Genomic DNA, 27,051 nt, shown 5'->3' with positions numbered 1-27,051 from the left:
CTATATCAGTTGCAATAAATTATCAAATTGATAATATATCCACAAACAGGGTGAATTTTCGATATGTGATTCGATTTGCTTCGCGTTAGAGATATCGAAAAGTTATTTGGAAAAGCTGTTCCAAATATTATTATAAGCCCACATACCAAATTTTATGACAAAATTCACACTTTTAGCGTTTTTTCTGTTGTTGTAGTCAGGATCCTAAATCCTAAAATTGGCTGTCCCGAGATGCATCTCGAGACAGCCAAAAACGGTTTTTTCATTTTTTTTTCGTTCTTTCCGCTCAGATATTAAAAATTCTGCCTCTGCCATTCAAAAGAAGGACAAAAAACACACATAAAAATACTATTTAAAAGTTGGCCAAATCATATTTACATAACCTAAAAATTTTTTGAAAATTTCAAAAATTTTTCATGGGCTCATTTTTTATTACAAAAATCTGAAAAAAATCAGGCTGTTTTGCATTCAAAATATACATCCTCTTGAATTTTTTCAGATTTTTTTAATTAAGATTGCGCTCACAAAAAAATAAAACCTAAAAATTCTTCTTTTCTCGATTTAAGAGGTTTTAGGACCTCTGGGAAGATAAAAATTTGCATGAGGGCATAATTTTATATCCTTTATCGAAAACATAAGTAGCGGCGCTGATCGGTGCGGGGGCATTTTTGACCATATTATCCCGCTATAGCCTTTGTCATTAAGATTCAATTTAATAGTACTTTAACGACTTAATAATCACCTCATAATTTTCTCGGATTATGGGACATCCCTTCAATCAGATTATTTTTATCTTTGCTGTAGAATTTTGAGCTAGTAATTAAAAAAACATTAGTAAGTACACCGATAATGCTAATTACAAGCACAAACTTAAAATGAATTAGCGAATATATACAAAAAACTTGTGTTAAACCTCAAAAACTATAAGGCGCTTAGGTGATGCAGGACTTTTTAACACCACTGTACTAGGGCAGTCCGATAAGTACCTAACCTCTCCGCCCGATGGCGCCACTATCGCAAATGAAGTGAACTGTCATTTCGCCTGGTGAGAACAATAGTGACGAAACTTCAAAATGAACATTTAGAGATAATCTTATTTGAAGTTTTGATGAAACTGCTAAACAGTATAACTGACTAATGGGTAATTATTTTGCAGAATTTTTCTAATAGGGCTTTTCATTCACAGTCATTTGTTTCGAGCTTCTGTCATGTGCCACATAATATTAATACATCTACGACATACGTTATTGATATTTACCTTAGAATATAAAAAAAACAGGAAGGAGTCTTTCATATATCAACAACACCTTAAATTTCTAGCGGAACCGGCCATCTTGAACGTCTGTGGATGACTCATAAGTTTTTGTCAACGAGGTAGAAGGTGTTTGTGTATTGGATCAGCTGTGTGCATAGGCGTACCATCTGGTAAAGCTCCTGTATATGCAATCAATTAACTGAAGTTATTAGTATAATAAAATGTTAGTTAACTGACTTTTCAACAAAATATTATATTAATACGTATTTTCTCTTGATCTGTAGCTGTTTGTTTAACATCAAAGATGTAATAAAATCGTTAAGAATTTCTTTTCTTCCCTCTTTCAAAGGTACGTCACTGGAGATAGAAAGCAAATCTGACAGCTGATCGCCATTGCAACCTCCTTCCTGGCTCGTAGTCATTTCGCATTGTACTCCTTCCTGATTTATTTTATATTCTAAGATATTTACCAATAATACAAACCAAAGACGTATGACGTAGATATATTAATATTATGTGACACATGACAGAAGCTCGAAACAAATGACAATCGATGAAAAGCCCTATAATATGCTTTTAGTCATTTAAACCAATTAGTAGAAGTAATTTTATTTCAAGAAAAGATGGACATTGTATTTATTTTTGATTTTTTTCTGCGTTACGCCATTATTGCATTATCGAAGATGTTTAATTTGATGTTTCGCCACTATACTTTACTACTACTATACTACAATAGTTTAGTTTCTGTTTTAAATAATTTAAAAAATTACTTTTAAAAATAAATTAAACACATCAAATAAAATATTTTATTGTACACACCAAACAGTTATTCGCAAAATGAAACTAAAGTACAATAGAAAAATAACAAAATAAGATCTTAAGTAACATTTATTAACATTATGTCTGTTAACAAGAAAACGATAAACATGATAAAAGATAAAAAGTAAGCAAAAGAACTATGAATAGTTAAATTAAATTCATCATTTTTTCACACACGGATGTTTCGTATTTCAAACTACTAAAGAAATGATTGTGGGTAGAAGGAATTGATTTATTTTGTAGGACTTCTTTTTAGATTGGTTCTCGATAGTGTGGAATTAAACAATACTGATCCAAAGTGGATAGTTGCTTTCTTGATTTGCTATTTCTAAGTACCTAAGAACGATTGAAACTGAGTTTCTCTATAAGAAGTTTTATAAAAAAAAAACACAAAACCAAAAACGACCACACAGACAAAAGTGCTCATTCGCCACTATTGCACATTGCACTACTATCTTTAATAAGCTATCTAATATTTCAAATACATACAAGCACGGCGTAATTACAGATTCGCCAGTGTTGATATAAAGTTTGGTGTGCTTTCGTCGTTAATGCATCAAAATATTTGACAAATTCACAATACAATAAAGACTTGTAGGCGCCCTCTAGTAATAAGGAAATTAAATAAGTGTTAGCCGATATTGCAGATAAAAGAGGGCATATTTAGATGCCGGTTGATGGGCTTAACCCAAAAACGTTGATTTTCGTGTTTCGCCATTATTGTTCTCACTAGGCGATTTAATACGTTCTCGTAGACGGCTAATGTCAAAATTTCAGCCAAATCGAAATTATAGTATTGTTGTGATTGCGTGTGAAAGTCAGCGCACAGTGTTCAAAATTGGTCAAAACGTGATCGAAACTAAATTTGTTTAAACTGTAAAAGTGATGCGGCTGAAAACTTGGAATATTTGAGGTATTATACCGTATAACGAGTATATTATAACAGGGGTCGTTTTTTTTTTGTTTTCATCCCTTCATTAAGGGGTGAATTACTTAAAAATATCGTTATACAGGGTGTTTCATTAAGAATGTCCAATTTAATTTGTAGATTCTAGACCTCAAAATATTAGGATTTAACCCAAATCACTTAAAAAAAATGTGGCTCGTTACAGAGTTACAGGGTGTTTTATTTAAAAATTTAAAAATTATTTTTGCTCATTGGTTTAAAACTATTTGACGTATCCTTTTCATACTTGGCAAAAAGTGTGGGTACTGTACACCCTATAAAATTATGTTAAACAATCGTTTCTGCCTATTAGCAGAGGCGTACGACAGGGGACAGTGAATGGTTGAGCCTTCCCAAATTCTACGCTACTGGCGGAAATGCCATTTTAGCACAATTTTTCGATTCTACAATACTATCTATGTAAATAACATACACTTCATTCGCAACGATAAAGTCATCAGTTTTCGAGATATTTGAAGTTAAACATGTAACGGCACAGTTATTTTGATTAATGTATTGTGCCGCTTAATTTTAAACTTCAAGTATCTCTATTACCAATGATTTTATCGTTAAGACTGAAGAGTATATTATTCATTATTAATGATAAAATCATAAGTTTTCTCGAGATATTCTAAAATTAAGCGACACAATACATTATTCAAAATATCTGTGCCGTTACTTGTTAAGTTCAAATATCTCGAAAACGAATAATTTTATCGTTAGGTGTGAGGAGTATGTTATTTACATGGCGAGTATTGGAGAATCGAAAAATTGCGCTAAAATGGAATTTCCGCCAGTGGAGTATGAATTGGAAAGGGTCAACGCCTCACTGTCCCCTATCTCGTACGCCTCTGGGACTAACTAGAAACGGATATTTAACATAATTTCATAGGGTGTATAGTACCTACACTGTCTGTCAAGTATGAGAAGGATACGTAGAATAGTTTTAAATTACTGAGCATAGTTTTTAAATTTTTAAATAACACACTCTGTAACTCTGTAAGGAGCCATATTTTATTTAAGTGATTTTGGTTAAATCTTAATATTTCGAGGTCTAGAATCTACAACTCAGACATTGGACGTTCTTAATGAAACACCCTGTATATATATTTTTAACAGTGTTTTGAGTGGTAAGAAATACTCAATACTTTTAGAAAAAAAACACAGTACATATTATTGGTACACCCGGTGTACAATGACATCTTACCGTCTAGCAACAATATTATTACGGAGATATTGTTAAAGAATAAGGCTATAACATATTAAATAACTTAAATCGGACAAGAGGTTTAGGAAATTCGAGACATCAAAAATGTCCCATTTTACAGGTGGTGCGTTAATTTTGCTGCTTAGTGTATTAATTACACGGATTATGCGACAGATTATGACGGAAGCTCGAAACAAATGAGAAGCGTTGAAAAACCCTATAACATATCTGCGCGTAGAGCTAACAATTTTTGATGAATTCGCGCACATTTACATTTACTCCAAATCCCAACATTTTTCCCAATCGCGCCTAAAGAAATATAACTTCAATAAATTGTTAATATAGCTATTTATAAAACTAATGTACAATATATTCTCTATTAAGCAAAAACACTACTTCATCAAAACTAAAATCTCTTTTCGCAACCCCAACAAATATCATGTGTTTGACATACATACATGTAAACAATACGTACGAATGCAATTAATTCAGACTAAACGCGCGCAGCGCTCGATGCAATGCGCAATGTACTCAGTTGCGCAGTTTGTGTTATATTTTTTTTTTATTCCTTACATTGTAATCTTTCATCTAGTGAAGGATTTAACGTGGCACAAAATGGCACAATAAACGTAATACGCTGTCAAACATTAATTTTATCAAAAATTGTATAGGTTTTTAGCCAGCCGATTATATCAAAATTGTAATCACGTTTCCGTGAAGCTAACTATATCATTTTAATCTTTAAAGTATGTATTTTTATCTCCAATAATTACTTTTACATTAGCTATCCACATGAATGAAGTAATAATCAAAGTAAAAGGCATATTCTGAGGATTTAAATTTGATGTATAAAATTGTATTGAATTTTGTACTTTTGATCATTAATACATCTGGCCCTAACATACTTAAAAAATCAATTTTTGCTGAAAAGTTGCATCATGAGTAATACAAACAAACCCCTTAATTTCGGCATTCTCAGATTTATTTTTTTTTACTTTCGATCACGTTTCCTTCAATTTTGAACACTGTGCAGCGTGTCCGCGGATTTTAATAAAATGGAAAAAGAGCAATATCGGTCGGCGATTCGATTCTTGTTTTTGGAAGGGAAATCACGCAGCGAAATCAAAGAGCGCTTGAATGGCTGTGTACTGTGACTCTTCTCCTTCGATGGCAACTGTCAAAAATTGGTTTAATGAGTTTCAACGTGGACGAACGTCGGTTTTTGATGAGCCACGCGTAGGTGCCCCGAAAATGGCTACCACGGAGAATAACGTGACAAGAATCCACGATCTTGTATTGGCAGACCGTCGACTGAAGGTGCGCGAGATAGCTGATACAGTAGGAAACCGTGGAAATTTAAAAAAACCGCGTAGGTCATATCCTGCATGAAATTTTGGGCATGAGAAAGCTGTCGGCGCGATGGGTGTCGCGTTTGCTCACTTCAGACAATAAGCGCAACCGTGAGACCAATTCAGAGCAATGTTTGACGCTATTTAAGTGCGATCCAAAGGAGTTTTTACGTCGTTTCATAACCGTCGACGAAACATGGATTCACTGGTATACACCAGAAACCAAGGAACAGTCGAAAGAGTGGACAGCACCCGGCGAACGTGCTCCGAAGAACGCGAAGACTGTCCAATCGGCCGGAAAGGTGATGTCCACCATTTTCTCTGATTCACAAGGTGTGATCTACATCGACTATTTGGAGAATCGCAAAATGATCACAAGGCCCTATTATGCCGAATTATTGGGCTGATTCGACGCCGAATTGAAGAAAAAACGACTCCATTTGGCAAAGAAAAAAGTGCACTTTCACCATGACAACGCACCGGCTCACACCTCCGCCGTCGCCATGGTCAAATTGGTCGAATTGGGCTACGAACTGTTGCCCCATCCACCATACTCTCCAGATTTGGGCCCGTGCGACTACTATTTGTTTCCAAACTTGAAAAAGACACTCGCTGGGTAGAAATTTAAGTCGAATGAGGAGGTCATCGCCGCCACGGAAGCCTATTTTGCAGACCTCGAGAAAAGGTATTTTTCAGACGGGTTAAAGAAGTTGGAGCATCGCTGGGTCAAGTGTATCGAGTTAAAAGGAGACTATGTAGAGAAATAAATTGCCACTTTTCAAAATTGTCCTTTTTCTTTTGTAGGCTAAGTACTTATCGGACTGCCCACGTATTGGAAGATTACACCGAAAACTGAATAAACGAGGAAGAACTAGCAGAAGCAATAAAAACGTTGAAGTGTAGGAAAGCTTTTGGAGTGGATAGAATAACAACAGATATTATAAAAAAAAACATGGAAAAAAATTGAGAACACATATTACTAAAAACAATGAATAAAATATGGAAAAATAGAGGAGAATATAATAACAACTACCGAGGATTGAAGTTGTTGCTATGTACATGTATGACACTATTATAAACAATATTAAACAAACGATTAAGAATGATAGAACAAACATTATGGTAGGGGAGCCCAAGCGGGGATTTTTGCAGTTACTCGAGCGCGTCAGATTATCATATGGGGAGAAACCTGGTACCCTGCAGATGTACCTCTACCATATATTGGCTCTTAACACAGGGGAGTTCGTTAAGGGGGGCCCGAAAATAAAAATCTATCGTTAAAAAAACTTGAAATTGTCAGATTAAGATAAGGTAAGTTAAGTACGTGCAAAAAAGTATATATTTCAAAAACCTGACGATTTGAGCCGGGCGTAAGGAAATGGGGGAGTCCCAAAATTTCACAAGAAAAAAGCGAATATTTCGCGAAATGAATGACAGATCGAAAAACTAAAAAATATGTGCTCAATATTTTTTAAAATCTGTCGAATGACACCAAACACGACTTCCCATGGAGAGGGGTGTGGGTAAATTTAATATTTTAAATACGAATCCCGTGATATTTCGCGAAATGAACATCAGATCGAAAAATTGTCAAATACACTTATTCAATATTTTTGAAAAATCTATCGAATGGCATCAAACACGACCCCCCACGGAGGTGGGGTGGGGGGTTACTTTAAAATCTTAAATAGAAGCCCTCATTTTTTATTGCGGATTTGGATTCCTTACGTAAAAATAAGTAACTTTTATTCGAAACATTTTTTAGAATTATGGATAGATGGCGTTATAATCGGAAAAAACGATTGTTGGAAATGGAAAATTAAATTAAAAAATGGCAAGCGCCCACTAAAATTGAAAACTTTACTTAACTTTTTTTGGTTTTAGGATCTACTCTTCACAACCCAATAGGTCACCAACGCGCTCGAGTGACTGCACATTTAGCATACTTTGCTTCTCTACCATTAGACGAAACACATAGTGGATTTAGAATTGGTAGGAGTATACAGGATCATATACATATTTACTTTAAAACAGAAAACATAAAAAGCAATCCAAGCGAAAAAGAAAATAAACGATTAATACCTAGAAGCCGATAAAGTACTAGATTCGATAAAGTACTAAGACAGCAAAACCAATAGACATCAAAAAGAGAAAAATCAAATAAGCAGTCTTAGTCTTACTAAATGGAGAAAAATGTGTAGCAAATATACCCAATAATAAAACAAGAAGTTATCAATAGAAACATCCCAACACTAACGAGTTAAGAACAGGTCAGAGAGATCTATAATTAACTACAAAATCGTACACTAAGGGTACAACACCTCTCAAAATCTCACTCAAAATATGGCTAATGCCTACAAGATCGAGGCCAAATAAGTCAACTATCAAATTAGTTTTACCTATGGAGACCTACACAGAGGAGAGGAATCGAGATAGGACGACCTTGAAATTTTTGTACACAATTTTGCCTGTTTGCTTGGTTTCTCGCTAGGGCGGCGGTGGCGTAGAAATAGATGCTACTTTTGCATTGGAGTGAATGTGAAAATTTCGAAAATAATTAATTATTCGTAGTTAATATAAGATTATTGGTTTTGGTGGTTAATATTATTTAAATATGAGTGCCAAGAAAGCTTACACTAAAAGAACTTGCTTCGTACCGGGATTTATATCGAGTTATCGTTCCGATAAAAAATTCAAAAGGGAACTTAACGAAGTTAATAAAGACTTTTTATAAAGATTTGTCTTTATGTTATTTATAACGTTCGTGGATTAAACCTATTCGTTTGTATGTTATTTCCTTCGGTGTAAATAAAATTTGTGCCTATTATTGGTTTTTATTTTAACCTGAAAATTATAGTGATAATAGTAGGACGATCTTGAAAGTTTTTCTGTCGAAACAATGCATTTTTTGAGACAAAATATTTCACAAAAATTAACATTCATTTTATAAAAGTCAGACTATCGTCTGCGTAGTTTATAGACATATATTTTTATTAACTAAATTTAAACATCTGATAGGTAAGCTTTCAGAATATAGATAAATGAAATATTAAAAAAAAGCAGTTTAAATTTTGATAAAAAGAATACCTAATTAAAAAAATTGATCAATAAACTTCAAATTATTTAAATAACATTTTAAACTTTTTAAAAACAATTACGTACAGTTAAGTCAATTTTTTCAACTAACAAACTTTTTAATATCAGTTACAAAGATATTAAAAAATTAATTTGCCGTTGAAATACCATTGGTATATCAATGTGGCAGTTAGATAATGTGACAAAATATTTCCGCTTCAAAATAAGCTGTCCTACATATTAAAGTAATGACAAATTTAAATTTGATGTCACATCTCCATCTACAATGGTATATAAAGAATACACTTTTTACCACACGTCGATATGTTATAAGGTTAAAATAATTTATTTTTGGCATAAAACATATTCAGCTACAATCCACCAATAAATTAATGTCTAATTACGCTAAAAACAAAAATAAAATGAGTTAAATATTAAATAAGTCCATAAGAGCTAATGTATTTGTAGCACCTATTCGAACACTTGCGCCTCTAGCGGCGATTGCTGAAAGTTGAATTAGAGGTTGAAAAGTTAGCCCACAAACGATGCATTGCGTTTCCACTCCTTCTTACAGGTCTCCATAGTTTTACCACAAAGCACCATGGACAGCCTTAGTCTGACGTCACATATGTCACAAAATTGGGAGGAGCTTGTATTGACTCCAAACAATTTTGTTTCTAACGTTAGATGGTCATAAGGAATTTTTCATTTATGTGCTTTGTGTGGCAAAATAAGACTTCATTTAGGTATTTCGTTAAAGAAACGTGTTAATTAAGAGATTTTTATTCGTTTTTACTCAGGTGGTTTTTATTCCTTAGTGGTTGAAAATAAACATAACCTCAAAACTGTTACGTTCTAATCATTGCATTAAATTAACTCACCTGGGCAAAAACGAATAAAAATCTCTTAATTGACACGTTTCTTTAACTAAATACCTAAATGAAAAGTCTTATTTTGTCACACAAACCACGTAAACAATAAATTAAAATTCCTTATGAGTGTTTAACATTATAAACAAAATTGTTTGGAGTCAAATATAAGCTCCTCCCAATTTTGTGACATCAAGACTTAGGATGTCCATTATAAACATTTACAGGTTAAGATCATTAATAATTTTTATTTTAAAATAATTCATTTTTTCAATGAAAGAATATTTTTAAAAATAAAAATGTATACCATTTTTATTCATTCAGTTGCGGTGCGAAACCAAAACTGTCTTAATTTTTACTCAGATCAGAGAGTGCAGCCAGCACTCTTATCGACGATTTCACCTCTTTTTAGAGGTTCATCAGAGACTGCATAGGCTGCTTTTCTCTGGCCCAGGTAAAAATCTTCGACATATCCATCTCCCACCGCAACTGACGAGATGGTAGTAGGTGCCTAGCGGCATCTGCTAAATAAAAGACTAAGTTTTTCAACCTAATAAAAATATTTGTAAATTAAATATTTTTAAAAGATTTTTAATTGAAAAACTTTATTGGCCCATTTCCTGGTGACAACCTCCAAGGCTTCTACAATATGCAAGCACATGGATGCTGCAGTGAAGACTAAGGGGAAGGAATTCTACACTATGCAATTCACAACCCCCGTCTGCAGCGTGGTAAAGTTCCAGCGGAAAATGGACCTAGTTACTCTATAGGAGTAATACTAATAAAAATAAAAAAAAAATAAATTTTAGGTTGAAAAACTTAGTCTTTTATTTAGCAGATGCCGCTAGGCACCTACTACCATCTCGTCAGTTGCGGTGGGAGATGGATATGTCGAAGATTTTTACCTGGGCCAGAGAAAAGCAGCCTATGCAGTCTCTGATGAACCTCTAAAAAGAGGTGAAATCGTCGATAAGAGTGCTGGCTGCACTCTCTGATCTGAGTAAAAATTAAGACAGTTTTGGTTTCGCACCGCAACTGAATGAATAAAAATGGTATACATTTTTATTTTTATTTTTATTAGTATTACTCCTATAGAGTAACTAGGTCCATTTTCCGCTGGAACTTTACCACGCTGCAGACGGGGGTTGTGAATTGCATAGTGTAGAATTCCTTCCCCTTAGTCTTCACTGCAGCATCCATGTGCTTGCATATTGTAGAAGCCTTGGAGGTTGTCACCAGGAAATGGGCCAATAAAGTTTTTCAATTAAAAATCTTTTAAAAATATTTAATTTACAAATATTTTTATTAGGTTGAAAAACTAAGTCTTTTTTTTTTTTTTTTTTTTTTCGAATATTTTTAACTTTTTTTTTTACCTCTTCCATGCTCGGCCTTTTTGAGGGATCCTGGTCCCAACAAGAAGTTATCAAGTCTTCGACTGGTGGCGGACAGTTCCGCAAGAGCGGTGGCCTCTTTCCTTTATGTACAGCCCACATTATACTAAAGGCAGATCCACCTTGGTTGTAAAATGGTTTCTTTCGGGAAAGAACCTCCCAGAGTATAATTCCCCAGCTGAAAACATCACATTTTTCTGTGTAGTTTGAAGATGTAAATACCTACAAAAAAAATATGGTCAAAAATTTATTAAAACATGAAATAATTCATATCTTGAAATTATTGATATATATCATTCTCCATCAGTTTCTTACTTCGGTCATACCAAGTGCTGTTTTTGTAACAATATTACATAGGTTCCGGTACGCAATGTGATCCGGGGAGTGTTCATAAGGGGGGTGCACCCCCGGGAAAACTTTTTAAATTTAGCCTCAATAAGGGCGTTTTAAAGCTGTTTGGGAGTAAGGCAAAAATTCAGAAATTTGTCTACAATCTTGTTGTTTTCTTTTGTACAAAGTTGTTTACTTTTGATCTAAATTTATCTTTTTTGACATACCTCGTATAAAATTGATAAAATTTGATATAAGATGGTTGTATTTTAAGTTTTAGACCATCCAGAACTTTTCATTAAGAATCACTTTTTTCGTAAAATTAATAATAAAAGAGTTATCAGAAGTGAAATATGTAACTGAAAATAATGTTGTTCTGAAGCTATTTCCTTGTGGCATTTTTATAATTAAGTATTTTCTAAGGGAAATAAGAAATAATTTAGTAAAATTGTGGCTTATTTCCCATAGAAAATACTTAACTGAAAATAATGTTAGTTATCCATAATTTTTCGAAAAAAAATTTCAATTAGAAAGATGTAATTGCATACTAGAATATAGATTTTAATTCAAAACAACTTTTCATAATAGCAATTTTCAATATTGTGAAAAATAAAGCTACTTTACTCTTAAGTGAAATTCAAACTTTTTGACATACCTCGTATAACATTCATAAAATTTGATATCTGATGGTTGAATCTCGGGTTTTGGACCATGCAGAACTTTTTATAAAGAATAACTTTTTTCGTAAAATTAATAATAAAAAAGTTTTCCATATGGATACAACTTACAGGAACATACTGTATATATTTGATATAGAAAAACTAAAATTTGGTTATATATCATTTTTTACGTATATTGAGTATTTTTGGAGTTATTATCAAAATAAAGTGAAAATTACGATAATTTTAAAAATTCTGAATTTTTCAAATTACCTACATCTTTTTTTTCAATAATATGCATTCTAAACCGGTAAAAATTGTTGAAATCATTACTTATGCCAATATAAAGAAATAATTGTAAGGATTACTATAAATTTACACAATATGGAGACCCAGCATTCAATGATAATGGTGAACGAATAATAAATGTATGTAAGCAGTACAATTTAAAGGTTAGCAATACATTCTTCCCACATAAGCGTATACATCAATATACGTGGACACGGCCATCACTTAATCAGAAGTCTATAATTGACTTTGTTATTACGAGACAAGTATCGAAGGAAGTGGTCAAAGACACAGTGGTAAGAAGAGGGGCTAATTGCGGGTCTGATCATCTCTTAGTACGGTCAGAAATAGCTTTTCCCTTCTTTAGGCAACTACACCCCTGCAATGCTCAAGGAAAAAGTAATGATATAAATATCCCACAATACAATATACACCTCACTAGAGACGAGACTACTAAAAAGCTATATGAAAATAGACTTCAACAGCAGCTGGAGAATCGTGAAGTGGTGGACGACGTGGAAGAAGAATATAATAATTTGTTAACAACGTTACATCAAGCCGCCAATGAAGCCTTTGGACAAAAAAGTAAAACGAAATACAATCCGCTCTGGATGTGTCCTGAAATAGAAGATAAAATAAAAGAAAAGAACAAGCTTTATAATACTTGGCTATCAAATAGTACACAAGAAAATCGAATAAAATACAAAACCATCCAAAGGCAAGTTCGAAATGAAATAAAGAAATGCAAGAATGAAATGTGGTCTAGGAAGTGTGCTGAAGTAGAAAGCAAATTAGGTGGCACCCAATCGACAGAAGCCTGGAGACTATTACGAACGATGAAAACTAATAAAACAGATAGACGCCCATCCACAATCCGAACTCAAGACTGGAAAGAATACTATCAGGCCTTATTTAGTGAAGATCGACAAGAATTTATAAAGCAGGCGACACAGGTTGTACGTAGAGAAGAAGATAGCCTTATAATAACTGAGGCAGAACTAGTTAAAGCACTTAATTCGATGAAAAACGGCAGGGCTCCAGGCCCAGGAGGAATCATGATAGAGATGATTAAATATGGAGGGAAAATGCTTATAGAACGCTTAACTAAGTTAATGAATAGATGTGTTGCAACTAATTATTTTCCTCGAGAATGGAAAATATCCTACATTTCGAGCATCTACAAAAAGGGGAAACATAGTAATCCGTCTAATTACAGAGGCCTTAGTGTTAACAGTACTATTAGTAGACTATTTAGCAGAATAATAAAGAACAGATTAGACGTAGAGACAAGAGGGAGAATAAGTGAAGATCAAAGTGGTTTTACTGCGGGACGCTCATGTGTGGACAACCTTTTCGTCATCCAACAACTTATAGAGAAAAGGACGAGCGTAAATGAAGAAACTCACATTGCCTTCATAGACTTGGAAAAGGCATATGACTCCGTCCCTAGAAACAAGTTGTGGCATGCCCTTGTTGAAATGAAAGTTAGTCCGGCTATTATACATATTATCAAATCATTGTACAGCGATAATGTGGGATATGTCAAGATTGGCACACAACTATCTGAAGGAATAAAAATAGAAAAAGGACTGAAGCAAGGGTGTAGCTTATCACCGTTGCTATTTAACATATACTTGGAAGTCGCTTTAAAAGAATGGAAAAGAAGTTGTGGACTAATGGGAATCATGATCAGAGATGACTGCCTGTTTAACATCCACTTTGCTGACGATCAAGCAGTACTGGCACAAGATTCGTATGACATGGAATTCATGTTAACCCGCCTGTATTCAACCTACAAAAAATGGGGATTAAATATAAATATAGAAAAAACAGAATATCTAGTCGTGAATTCTGACGCCCACTTTGAAATCCTAATTACAGAGAACACATCAATTAAACAGGTTGAAGAATTCAAATATCTGGGAGCTGTAATAAACAGAGAAGGCCTAGGCAACAAAGAAATTCAAAGGCGAGTTGAACAAAGTAGGAAGGTAGTAGGTTGCTTGAATTCCGTGTGGTGGGATAAAAATATATCCAGAACTACAAAATTAAGAATAGGGAAGACATTTGTGGAATCGGTACTCATGTATGGAAGCGAAGTCTGGACATTAACAGCAGAGTCCAGAAGAAGGATCAATGCTGTGGAAATGGACTACATACGTAGAAGCGCTGGAATCTCCCGATTGGACAGAATACGTAACGAAGAAATAAGAAGAAGGATGCAGGCACACGATACAGCGGTAGACAGGCTCGAGAGAAGAAGCCTAAAATGGTTCGGTCACTTACTTAGAATGGACGACCAACGATGGCCAAAGAAACTCCTGAAATGGAAACCCCCAGGTAGGAAGAAAAGGGGAAGACCAAGACTATCCTGGAATGACACGATAAGGAAGGCCATGGAACACCGAGATTTGGAAGAGGAAGATGCCCAGGATAGAAATAGATGGCGGTTAGGTGTGGGGATGCGGCGTCAGCCGATATGACACCCCGGATATATATATATTACTATAAATTTTAATTTTTGTGGAAATGGCGTACGTTTCATTTTTCACTTTTTCCTAAAAAATTCGAAAGAGTCCTCTTATTTTCATCATAACTTGCTTAATTTTGATGCTATTAACTTCTCCTGGAGCTCATTTGATAGGTATTCCGAAGTACTTTGACAAGTGCTTAGCAGGTATATTTTATACAGTGCATCGTTTTCCCGTTATTTAAGCTTGAATACTTAGATTTGAGTACTCGTCGAAAAAAATATAGATTCAATTACCCGTAACTCACTTTGAATTAACATTATTTTAGTTCTTTACGTAAGAAATGTATTCAATTTTTTATTATCTTCAATTTTGGTAATAATAACTTTTTTGTAAAAGCTTATAGTTTTTGAGGTATACGTGAAAAACAGCTTTAAAACATGCATTTGTTTACGCAAAAATAAAATCTTTGATCTTTAATAACTCAAAATGTATTGATTTATTAATAACTTTATATAACAAATTTTGCTTAGAATTTGTCCCTCTATCGATTTATGGTATTATTTTTAATAAAATAATTTTCACCCACTAGAAGGGGTGGGATCCACCCCCAGAGTAAAAGCGCAAGTTGGCATCATGTCACCTTTGTTCCTTGAGGTTCCTCTAACTACTCACCAATTTTGATGAAAATCGATGAAGGTTCAACGAAATCGGAGGTGAAAACCTTCAGTGACTGCACTAGTGGGAGATATGACAAAATAGGAGGAAGCAAAAAAAATTGAGTGCAGTGACTGTAGGGGGTAAATGATTGTATCCCCTGTCACATAGCGACGGGTAAAATCACTAGTACAAGGTGATTCAGTGAAACAGTACGGTTTGGCAACGCTGCTGACGATAAAATAGAGATGCCGCGGGCTTGCGACGTAAACGTTGTGAATCTAGAGAGTGGGGTTCAGTTTAGTTATCATGGAGACGTGGTTGAGTGAACAACGCGCATTTGCTGTGAAAGCTTATTACAAAAATGGTGAAAGTTTTGTGCCTGTACAACGAGCGTTTCGTTTATACAATCATTTGCGCCCCGCGCTGCCGTTCCGTCTAACATGGCTATTAAGACTTGGGTTAGGAACTTTGAAAGTAGTGGTTTATTATCACAGAAAAGAGGTGGCAGTGTCCGAACTGCTCGCACACCACAGAATATTGAAGCGGTGCGAAATTCATTACACGTGAGTCGTCACAGGGATCTTCGAGGACTTGCGTGTAATGAATTTCGCACCGCTTCAATATTTTGTGCTGTGCGAGAAGTTCTGACACTGCCACCTCATTTCTGTGATGTTAAACCACTACTTTCAAAGTTCCTAACCCAAGTCTTCAACAGCCATGTTGTACACGCATAAAACTTTCACCATTTTTGTAATAAGCTTTCACAGCAAATGCGCGTTGTTCACTCGACCACGTCTCCATGATAACTAAACTTCCCACTCTCTAGATTCACAACGTTTACTTCGCATGCGCCCGGCACATCTATTTTATCGTCAGCAGCGTTGCCAAATCGTACCCTTTCACTGATCCACCTTGTGTAATTCCTTGTTATAAAATGATAAATCTAACTTACCTCTGGAGCCATCCAAGCTGCAGATCCCTTGTTATTGGTCATATAAGTATTTTTATCAGCAGCTGTACCAAAATCACAAATTTTTAAGTTTACACCCCCATTTATTAAGAGCAAGTTCGGGGGCTTTAAGTCTCTATGTATTAATGGCTTTGGTTGCATGGCATGTAGGTATTCTACACCCTAAAATAAACAATATTCAATGAACAACATTCCAACGAGTATGCTTTCATGACTAGTGTGTAGTGATATATTTTATTCAGGATTTATAGGCTGTTGTATGAAACTGACTTTATTGAATATAATTTACTTATATTTTTAGATTAGAATCAATGAACAGTGGATTAAAAAAACCCGTGTGTGTATTGGTCAAGGATTACATAATTATTAATACTACCTCGTTTTTAAACTAGGAGAAGTAATTCAAATTTACTGTGCTGTAATGCTTGTTTGCAATTGATCCAACCGCAAGCAAGTTTACTCCACTAAATTATGACATTCTGACACTATTGGCATTTAAAATTCATAGGTTAATTAAGTTATATCAGCGATTTTTTGTGTTTTCTGCGTTATTTCTTTAATTTTTAGATTTTTAGTCAGCATTTATATAAAAACAGTTGTTTTTAGAACTCTTTAGCGACATATTAGTATAATAAAATATTTATGGATTACCGTTGAAGGACGACATGATCAACCAAAAAAGAAGATGAATCTGATGATTTTTCTAGTGAGGTTATTGGGTGTGAAGCTGTTTTTTGAGTTTATTCCTCCTAGTTTAAAAACAGGGTATAGAGCTACAATTGTAAGAATAAACTACAAGGCCTAAATGTGATATTTAATATATCACACACATATAGTCGGAGAGATAGAAGCGGATTTTGTGCGTGATAAGTAATATGGAGAAACTATATGGGGATATGTTGAACTAGTTGTGTACATTACTTTCCCCAACGGCCGGAAACCAGAGTGGGGGCCGAGGGTAGATATAAGGGGTCAAAGTCGCGGTTTTTACTATTTTTTTTGTGACGCTCTTGTTAGAGTTTTTAAAATTTTGGGAATAAGTAGGTCATGACGTAACTAATTAAAATCTCCAGGGGCGGAACGCTGCGTGGCCGACAAAGGGGTGGGGGAAGGGGTGAATATAAAAATTATAATTGGGTTTTTGTGACGTTCCTGATCGAGATAGTGCACCAAAATTTAATAGATAATAGATATTTATTTATTTATCATAATAGATAATACACAAAACAGAAACATTGCACTCCACACCTGTACAAATTACATAAGAATTGTCAAGGCAAGGAGCGCTGTATAATTATCATAAAGTATTACAAAAAATTTTTACAAAAATTAAAAACATGAGACTAAACAAATAAAGAAATAAGCATTGTCAAATTAAATTAATCAGAAACATTCAATATATAAACAAAAAAAAAATAAAAAATAAAATAAAAATAAAAACACTGGAAGTACAACAAACATTGCCAATTGGTTTCTAGGTCTTAGTTTTAATATAATGGACTAATAATCTCTTAAAGATAGTTGCATTATGGCTATTTTTAATGTGATAAGGTATATTATTGAACTGTACAATTCCTTTATGAAACAAGCTTTTCATTGAACTGGACTTGTTGGTTGTTCTAACATAAAAATTTATTGAATTTGCAGCTCTAGTGCTATGCTCATGAACATTTGCTATCGGGACCAACTGACTGTTCAAATACTCAGGCAATAAATGGTTTACCATCTTAAATAAGAATGTCATAGATTGGACATACATAAAATGTTCAACTTTTAACCAATTTAAAGTTTTCAGCATATCTTGAATTCGAGTATATCGATTGCATCTCAATATTACTCGCATAGCCTTATTTTGGAGAATTTGAAGCCTGTCATAATTAGAACATCCTGTATAAATCAATGAACAACAATATAAAAAGTGAGGTAATATTAACGAATTATAAATTGTTAATTTAGTTTGAAATGTCAAAAATGGTGATACTCTTCGAAAAAAAACCTATTTTTTTCCCTATCTTTCTGCAAATGTAATCAACATGTTTACTAAAAGTTAGTTCCCTATCCAATATGAATCCCAAATACTTTATTTCCTGAACCATTTCAATTTTTTCATTATTTAATTTAATGTGAACATCCAAACTTAAGAATTTCCCGAAAAGAGTATTATTACCAATAAACATGTATTTGGATTTTAACTCATTGACTTTCAATTTGTTTAACTTAAATCTTTCAGTTAATAAATGCAATTCACGATTCATCGTGTCCACTACATCAACAAAATCTTCCCCATAAAAATATATTAATGTGTCATCAGCAAAAAGATGAATTTTACATTTGCTTAATACGTTTCCCAAATCATTAATGTATAATATGAAAAGTAGAGGTCCAAGTACACTGCCTTGCGGCACACCAATATCATTTAACTGTGGATTTGACATTTCACTATTTAATTTAGTCCTTTGGTACCTATTTGACAGATAATTTTCCAGCCAATTAAAAACTGTCCCGTTAAAACCATATTTCTTTAATTTCAAAAGAAGTATATGACGATCTATTGTTTCAAATGCTCTTTTGAGATCTATAAAAACTGCGCATATACCGACCCCTGTCGTATCTAAAATACTTTTCATATCTGAGACAACTAACTGTAATGCGGTCTCACATGAATGAGAATTTCTAAATCCAGACTGGTAATTATACAGGATATTATTTGAAGTAATGAATTTAATCAGCTGATTGTACACCACAATTTCTAAAACTTTCTCACAAAATGGGAGCATATTTATTGGACGTAATTGATCAAGTTTATTAGTATTAGGAACTTTTGGAACAGGAACTATAGTTGATATTTTAAATTGCTTAGGCACCAGGCCCTTCTCTAAACTCATATTAATTAAATTTAATAAAGGATAACCTAACACATGAAATAGATTTTTGATAATATCAAGACCTACTTCATCCGTACTATTTTTTTTATATTGTAATTTGATTATATCATATAGTTGGTTTAGTGATATGCTCTCAAAAGTTTCAAAATTTACATCAGATGAAACAACTGTCTGCAAATTTAAATTAATATCACTATTTTGGTCAAAACTTACAATAATATCTTTAATACTGTCAACATAATATTGATTTAATATGTTTGCCAAATTTACACTATATGTTACACCTTCATGTTCAAGACTTTGAAATTGTGATATAGTTTTATTAGTTCCTACTAACTGTTTGAGATGTTTCCACATTTGTTTAGAATTACCCCTATTCCTATCAATATTTGACTCATAAAATCTAATTTTAACTTGTTTTAAAATTCTAACACAGTTATTTCTTTCAATGTTATAGTTATTCCAATCTACGCAATCATTTGTAAACAAAAATCTTTTATAAGCAATATTTTTATTCTTAACTGCCAATTTACAAGTGTTGTCAAACCATTTATTACCAAAGTTCTTAACTTCCACAGTTTTAACTGGTGACACTCTATTCAAAACATCTACGATATTATTGACGAAAGTATCAGTAACTTCATCGATGTTTACCGAAGAATATGCCCAATCTTTTTCAATCAACATGTTTACCATATTATCATATATTATTTTAGAACGAATTTGTTTTGTTTCAATGACTTCACTTTTAGTTACATACTTTATTATTGAGTACATGGACAATACAGTGATCAGATATTATGTAATTTTTTTCTACATGAGCAGTTAACGTATAGTCATTACTTATGACAAGATCAATCATAGATTTTGAATCTTTAAAAATTCTTGTATATTCATTTACAAGTTGCTGCATTCCATTATTTTCTATATATTCTTTCAATTTACTTTTACCCTGGCAATTTTTATCATAATGTATGTTGAAATCTCCAGCAATGACTATACTACAACTACTATGTGATTCATAATAATCATCCATCCACTTGAAAAATACATCAGTGAATTCACTTATACTACCACTTGGCGATCTATAAATACCCACTATTCCATAATATGATCCATTAATTACAACATCCAAAGACAAAACCCACAAACTCTTGTCAATAATAAATGTTTTGATATTATTGACTTTTATGTATTCTTTCGTATAAATTAGAACTCCTCCTGTATGACGACTACTAGAATCACAACGCGCCATTATATATTCAGGGATCTGTAGCTCAGAATCTGAAAAATCGCTAGTGATACAAGTTTCCGTTAAACATAAAATGTGTGGGTCATATACCTGAACATAAAGTTTGATTTCATCGCAATGTTTATAGTAACTTTCAGCATTAATACAAGAAAGAAGAAGATTATCTATACACTTTTTATTTGTGCGTGTAATATTTGAAGGCGTATTTGATGGCTAGATATTATACCCTATTCTTTCTTTGGCTTTTAATAACTGTCTTTGATAACTACTACAATTTCTATCAAATACATTATGGTTATAATTAACATGTTTAAGTTTAAGAATTTCATTTGCATATTTACAGTTAACACAAGTAAAATTATCGTTAGTAATTCTGCACTCATCTTTTTTGTGTTGACCTCCACATAATGGACAAACATCCTGTGAAGTACATTTATCTGCAAAATGTCCAAACTTCCAGCACCGAAAACAACGAATAATATTTACGTGTTCAAAAAATCTGTAGCTATTCCATCCTATATGTATTTTTTCCTTTTCATTAACTAGATAATTAAATATATCTGCTGAAATTTCCACTATTACATTAAGTGCATTACGGTTATTAGTTTTCGATTTATATTTACGTAATATCTTAATGTAAGTTTCTATACCGTCAATCAAATTTTGTTTTTTAAAACTATCAACAAAGCTGTCAATATCTTCAATGTCTTTTTCGTGGACATTTATGATCTTGATCTTAGGTTTAGATATACTTGCAATTTTTATCTCATAATCTGCTCCAAGAACTTTTTCAGCATTAATTTTCAAATTATCCAAAGACTCCTTATTATTACAATGAATTGCAATCGACCCTTTAGCACAAGATTTAACATTTTCAACTGACACATTTATATCGACTGGACTAAATTTTTGTGCTAATACAGTTTTTGTTGTTAGACAATTTTGATTTTGATTTTTTGGTTTTATAATAAGTGGTTCGGTTTTTTTCGTTTTTACAACATCGCTCCATTGACGCTGACTGTTTGTTAGTGTACCATTATTTTCAATAAGATCAATTAACTTACAAGTTTTTTCCAATACTTCTTTTTTGGAATTTGGAAATAAGTAGACCATGATATAACTAAGTAAAATCCCCAGAGCCGGAAACCAGATTGGGGGACGAGGGTAGTTATAAGGGGTTAAAGTCGCGGTTTTTATTATTTTTTTTGTGACGCTCATGATCGGGATAGTGCACCAAAATTTAGGAATAAGTAGGCCATGACGTAACAAATTAAAATCTCCAGGGGCGGAACGCTGCGTGACCGGCAAAGGGGTGGAGACAGGGGTGAATATAAAAATTATAAGGGGTTTTTGTGACGTTTCTGATTGAGATAGTGCACCAAAATTTGGGAATAACGCATCACAATTAAACGTTTTTTCTTTTAAAAGAAGCGTCCTGCCGCTTTATTTCCAATACCGTTTTCAAGATTTAATTTAATTTAATATTTCCCGTGATATTCTATTTGTTTATAAGCCAAAACATTGTTTAAAATTTTAAAATATTCCTGAGGTCCTGAAATAGTCCAATTTCAATTCTGTATAGTACATTAGATAGGTACAGTGTTTTTTTATACAAAAATCATAGTTATTCTTATTTATCATAATTATTCTGGTTATTATAACGACCGTAAATTAATTAACAATTCAATTGTTGCTAAACTATTCATTCAATTTCCATCGGCTTCTGGAATTATAATATATACGAAAAGAGCTTTGATATTACCAAGTTATTTAATTATTGATAAACAATTACTTATCTAAAATTTTAGTTGAAACTCAAAGATTTCGTTGGAAAAACCCGCATTTTCCGGGGAATTTCTATGCAGAATTTAATTATGGTGAATTTTTATTTGGGTGTTTTTGATGTAAAGTTAAAATCCTTGGAGTTACCGAGCAAAAATTGAAAAAAAACTCGATTTTTGTGCGCCATTTTGTTTATAAAAAAAGTAGCACACTATCTGAGGACTTTGCATACTTATATTATTAATATACAGTGAGCACGTAAAGGTTGGAATAAATTAATTTTCTCGAGAATGGACGATTTTGGAAAAAAATCCCAAAACAGGTCAATTTTTATTTTAAAATTACGACTTATTGGCATATATATCATACTAGTGAGGTCACCCATATGGGCGTGATGACGTCATCGATGATTTTTTTAATAAGAATAGGGGTCGTGTGGTAGCTCATTTGAAAGGTAATTCAATTATCTATTCAGTAATATAAACATTAACATAATTATTTATACAGGGTGCCCAAAAAAAATTTTTTTGAATTAAATTTATTGACATAAAAAGAAGAATGTGTGTACTTTATTTAATTCAAAATACATTTTACTGCTATCAGAAAACAGGAAAAAATGTTTATTTGGCAAATAAATATTGTTTTTTGCTTAAATTCAATATTAAAGCCGCCACCCACCAGCCTCATGACAGTTTGAACATTTAATTTAAGCGAAAAGCAATTATTATTTTTCAAATAAACATTTTTTTCAGTTTTCTGAGGGCGGTAAAATGTATTTTGAGCTAAATAAATTACATACATTCTTCTTTTTATGTCAATAAATTTAATCCAAAAAATTTTTTTTGGACACCCTGTATAAATAATTATATTAATGTTTATATGACTGAATAGAGAATTGAATTACCTTTCAAATGAGCTATCACACGACCCCCATTCTCATTTAAAAAAATCATCGATGACGTCATCACGCCCAGATGGGTGATGTCACTAGTATGATATATATGCCAAAAAGTCGTAATTTAAAAATAAAAATTGACCTGTTTCGGGATTTTTTTCCAAAGTCATCCATTCTCGAGAAAATGAATTTATTCCAACCTTTACGTGCTCACTGTATACAATCATAAGGTTCGATTCCAGCAATAAAATTGCTGGTAAATAACTTTTCCTTGTATTTTGCTAATTAGCCCAGAGTATTATAATAACTTTATTCAAACACCAAGAATATTACAATACTTAAAATTGTTTACAACGTTAACAAAATGACAGCTATAAGCATCAAATACATACAGTTAATCTATTAACTGTCAACTTTCTATGTTATTATTCAGTTTCTATATATTTTCTGACGTTATAAACGCCACTATGGTCTGTTTTTAAACCAGGAGCAGTAATTCAAATTTATCACGCTGTAATGTTTGTTTGTAATTGGTCCAACCTCACTTAAGTTTACTCCACTGTTATAAAATTTTGACACTAACGTCATTTATGAAATTTTGACACTATTGACATTTCATAGGTTAATTAAGTTATATCAGCAATATATTGTATTTTATGCGTTATTCTTTTAATTTTTAGATTTATAATCTGATTTTATATAAAAAACAGTTGTTTTTAGAACTCTTTAGCGACATATTAGTATAATATAATATTTATGGATTACCATCAAAGGCCGATATTATCAACCAAAAAAGAAGATGTAGGTATTTGGTAATTTTTGTAGTGACTTTCTTGGATGTGAATCTGTTTTTTTAGTTTACTCCTCTTGGTTTAAAAACAAAGCATATACATAAAAATAAACATTGCAACACGTGAAGGTTCCAGGACTGTAATAGCTCAATGTTCGTATGTGTCTAATACTGTGGCGGTTACATTGTTATTGATGGGGATATTGCGAATATGAAGGATATTAACCCCAGCTGTAGATACAGTTTGAAAGAAGTCCTTAAACAAATTAGATATGTCTTGCCCATTAGAAGCAGACTGATTTCTGTAAAACTAGCATTTGGTAAACTATAACTAGACTGTGTATCATTAACATATCTCCAAAATGATTTAATTAAAGCATATACCCTACAAACTATATTATGCAGAGAGGATCTAAATAGTGGAATACATTTTTTCTCTAAAATGGACAACTTTGGAGAAAAATCCTGAAACAGGTCGATTTTTATTTTTAAATTAGAATTGTTTGGCATATATTTCATACTAGTGACGTCATCCATCTGAGCGTGATGACGTAATCAATGATTTTTTAAATGGGAATAGGGGTCGTGTGGTACCTCATTTGAAAGGGTGTTCAATTCTGTATTCACTAATATAAACGATACTATCATTATTTATACAGGGTGACCAAACAAATACTTTTTAAATTAAATTAATTGACGCAAAAAGAAGAATGTATGTAATTTATTTAACTCAAAATACATTGTACTGCTGTCAGTAAATGGAAAAATATGTTTATTTCACAAATAAACATTTATAAAATAAGAAAATCTACGGTTTCGTTTTGATTAAAATAATGTGATGTAAATAATGAAATAAACATTTCTTTTCGCTTAAATTAAATCACAAACAGCCTCCCACCTACATCTCGGCAGTTTGAACATTTAATTTAAGCTAAAAGCAATGTTTATTTGCCAAATAAACATTTTTTTTATATTTTCTGACAGCGGTAGAATGTATTTTGAGTTAAATAAATTGCATACTTTTTTCTTTTTTCGTCAATTAATTTAATTCAAAAATTATTATTTTGGCCACCCTGTATAAATATTGATATTAATGTTTATATTACTGCATAGAGAATTGAACACCCTTTCAAATGAGGTGCCACACGACCCCTATTCCCATTTAACAAAATCATCGATTACGTCATCACGCTCAGATGGATGACGTCACTAGTATGAAATATATGCTAAAAAATTGTAATTTAAAAATAAAAATCGATCTGTTTTGCGATTTTTCTCTAAAGTCGTCCATTTTAGAGAAAATGAATTTATTCCATAATTTAGAACCTCTCTGTATACAGGGTGTTTGGTAAAGAATGGGCCATAGCTTAACCTCAGGTTCCTGAGGTTAAAATAGACCGATTTAAGCTAACTTACCTTAGTACAAAGTTTATAATAACCGAGATACAGGGTGTCAAAGTTAAACTTTCTTTTTATTTATTATTGAATATTTCCTGACAGGTATGAGATAACAACATGAAATTTGGTATGTGGGGGTTTTTTCGTTCGAGAAAATTAAATTCCCTACCAAAAATTATGTATTGCCCAGAGGGCGCCACATACGCCTTTCAGCACTCATTTATTACGTTCAATTTTTTTATCCCTCACTCTGTATACTTTTGACATTAAAATTTTTATTCTCCTATTAGTTTTACTTAAAAAAGGTATACTTCTTTCATCTACCTAAACTCAACTGTTTTCGAGATAAACGCATTTTAAATCTGCGATACACCATCATTTTTAGCATATCATTGTAGTTCCACCCGAAAAATAACTTAAAACCATAATAATTGTGCCAGTTCTCAAATTTATGTCATTGCATCGCAAATTCAATTTGAAGAAATTTGCGATACATTTTTGGATAATTTTATGGTTTTAAGTTATTTTTCGGGTGTAACTACAATGATATGCTAAAAATGATGGTGTATCGCAGATATAAAATGCGTTTATCTCGAAAACGGTTGAGTTTAGGGAGATGAAAGAAGTATACCTGTTTTAAGTAGAACTAATAGGAGAATAAAAATTTTAATGTATACATACAATACATAATTTTTGGTAGGGAATTTAGTTTTCTCGACCCAAAAAACCCCCACATACCAAATTTCATGTTGTTATCTCATACCTGTCAGGAAATATTCAATAATAAATAAAAAAAAGTTTTCATACTATGGAGACCTACACAGAGGAGAGGAATCGAGATAGGACGACCTTGAAATTTGTGTACACGATTTTGCCTGTTTGCTTGGTTTCTCGCTAGGGCGGCGGTGGCGTAGAGATAGATGCTAGTTTTGCATTGTAGTGAATGTGAAAATTTCGAAAATAATTACTTATTCGCAGTTAATATAAGATTACTGGTTTTGGTGGTTAATATTATTTAAATATGAGTGCCAAGAAAGCTTACAATAAAAGAACTTGCTTCGTACCGGGATTTATATCGAGTTATCGTTCCGATAAAAAATTCAAAAGGGAACTTAATGAAGTTAATAAAGACTTCTTATAAAGATTTGTCTTTATGTTATTTATAACGTTCATGGATTATACCTATTCGTTTGTATGTTATTTCCTTCGGTGTAAATAAAATTTTTGTATTACCTATTATTGGTTTTTATTTTAACCTGAAAATTATAGTGATAATAGTAGGAGGATCTTGAAAGTTTTTCTGTCGAAACAATACATTTTTTGAGACAAAATATTTTACAAAAATTAACATTAATTTTATAAAAGTCAGACTGTCGTCTGTAGTTAATTTACATATATTTTTATTAACTAAATTTAAACATCTCATAGGTAAGCTTTCAGAATATAGATAAATGAAGTGTTCAAAAGAAAAAAACATTTTAACTAAATTGAAACATCTCACAGGTAAGCTTTCAGAATATAGATAAATGAAGTGTTCAAAAGAAAAAGCATTTTAAATTTTGATAAAAAGAATAATTCAAAAAAAATTGATCAATAAACTTCAAATTATTTAAATAACTTTTTAAAAACAATTACGTACAGTTAAGTTCAATTTTTTCAACTAACAAACTATTTGATATCAGTTACAATAAAGATATTAACAAATTAATTTGCAGTTGAAATACCATTGGTATATAAATGTGACAGTTAGATAATGTGAC

General features: G+C 32.4%; 1 protein-coding gene across 2 annotated transcripts in view; it reads right to left on the bottom strand.

Annotated features, from left to right (window-relative positions):
* LOC114329340 (mitogen-activated protein kinase kinase kinase 7) overlaps window positions 1–27,051 on the bottom strand; it is a 93,811-nt gene that overhangs the window by 51,606 nt on the left and 15,154 nt on the right. For both annotated transcript variants that reach the window (XM_028278399.2, XM_050656285.1), the window contains 2 exons: window positions 16,272–16,451; window positions 10,894–11,133 (listed from right to left, as the gene is read on the bottom strand). In XM_028278399.2, coding sequence (XP_028134200.1) covers window positions 10,894–11,133; window positions 16,272–16,451 — 420 coding nt within the window. The remainder of the gene's footprint in view (window positions 1–10,893; window positions 11,134–16,271; window positions 16,452–27,051) is intronic.

This window comes from Diabrotica virgifera, chromosome 7 (genome assembly GCF_917563875.1).
Source record: "Diabrotica virgifera virgifera chromosome 7, PGI_DIABVI_V3a".
Taxonomy (NCBI): Eukaryota; Metazoa; Arthropoda; class Insecta; order Coleoptera; family Chrysomelidae; genus Diabrotica; species Diabrotica virgifera.
Note: the sequence above shows the minus strand (reverse complement) of the source record. Positions and strands in the feature narration are given on the sequence as shown.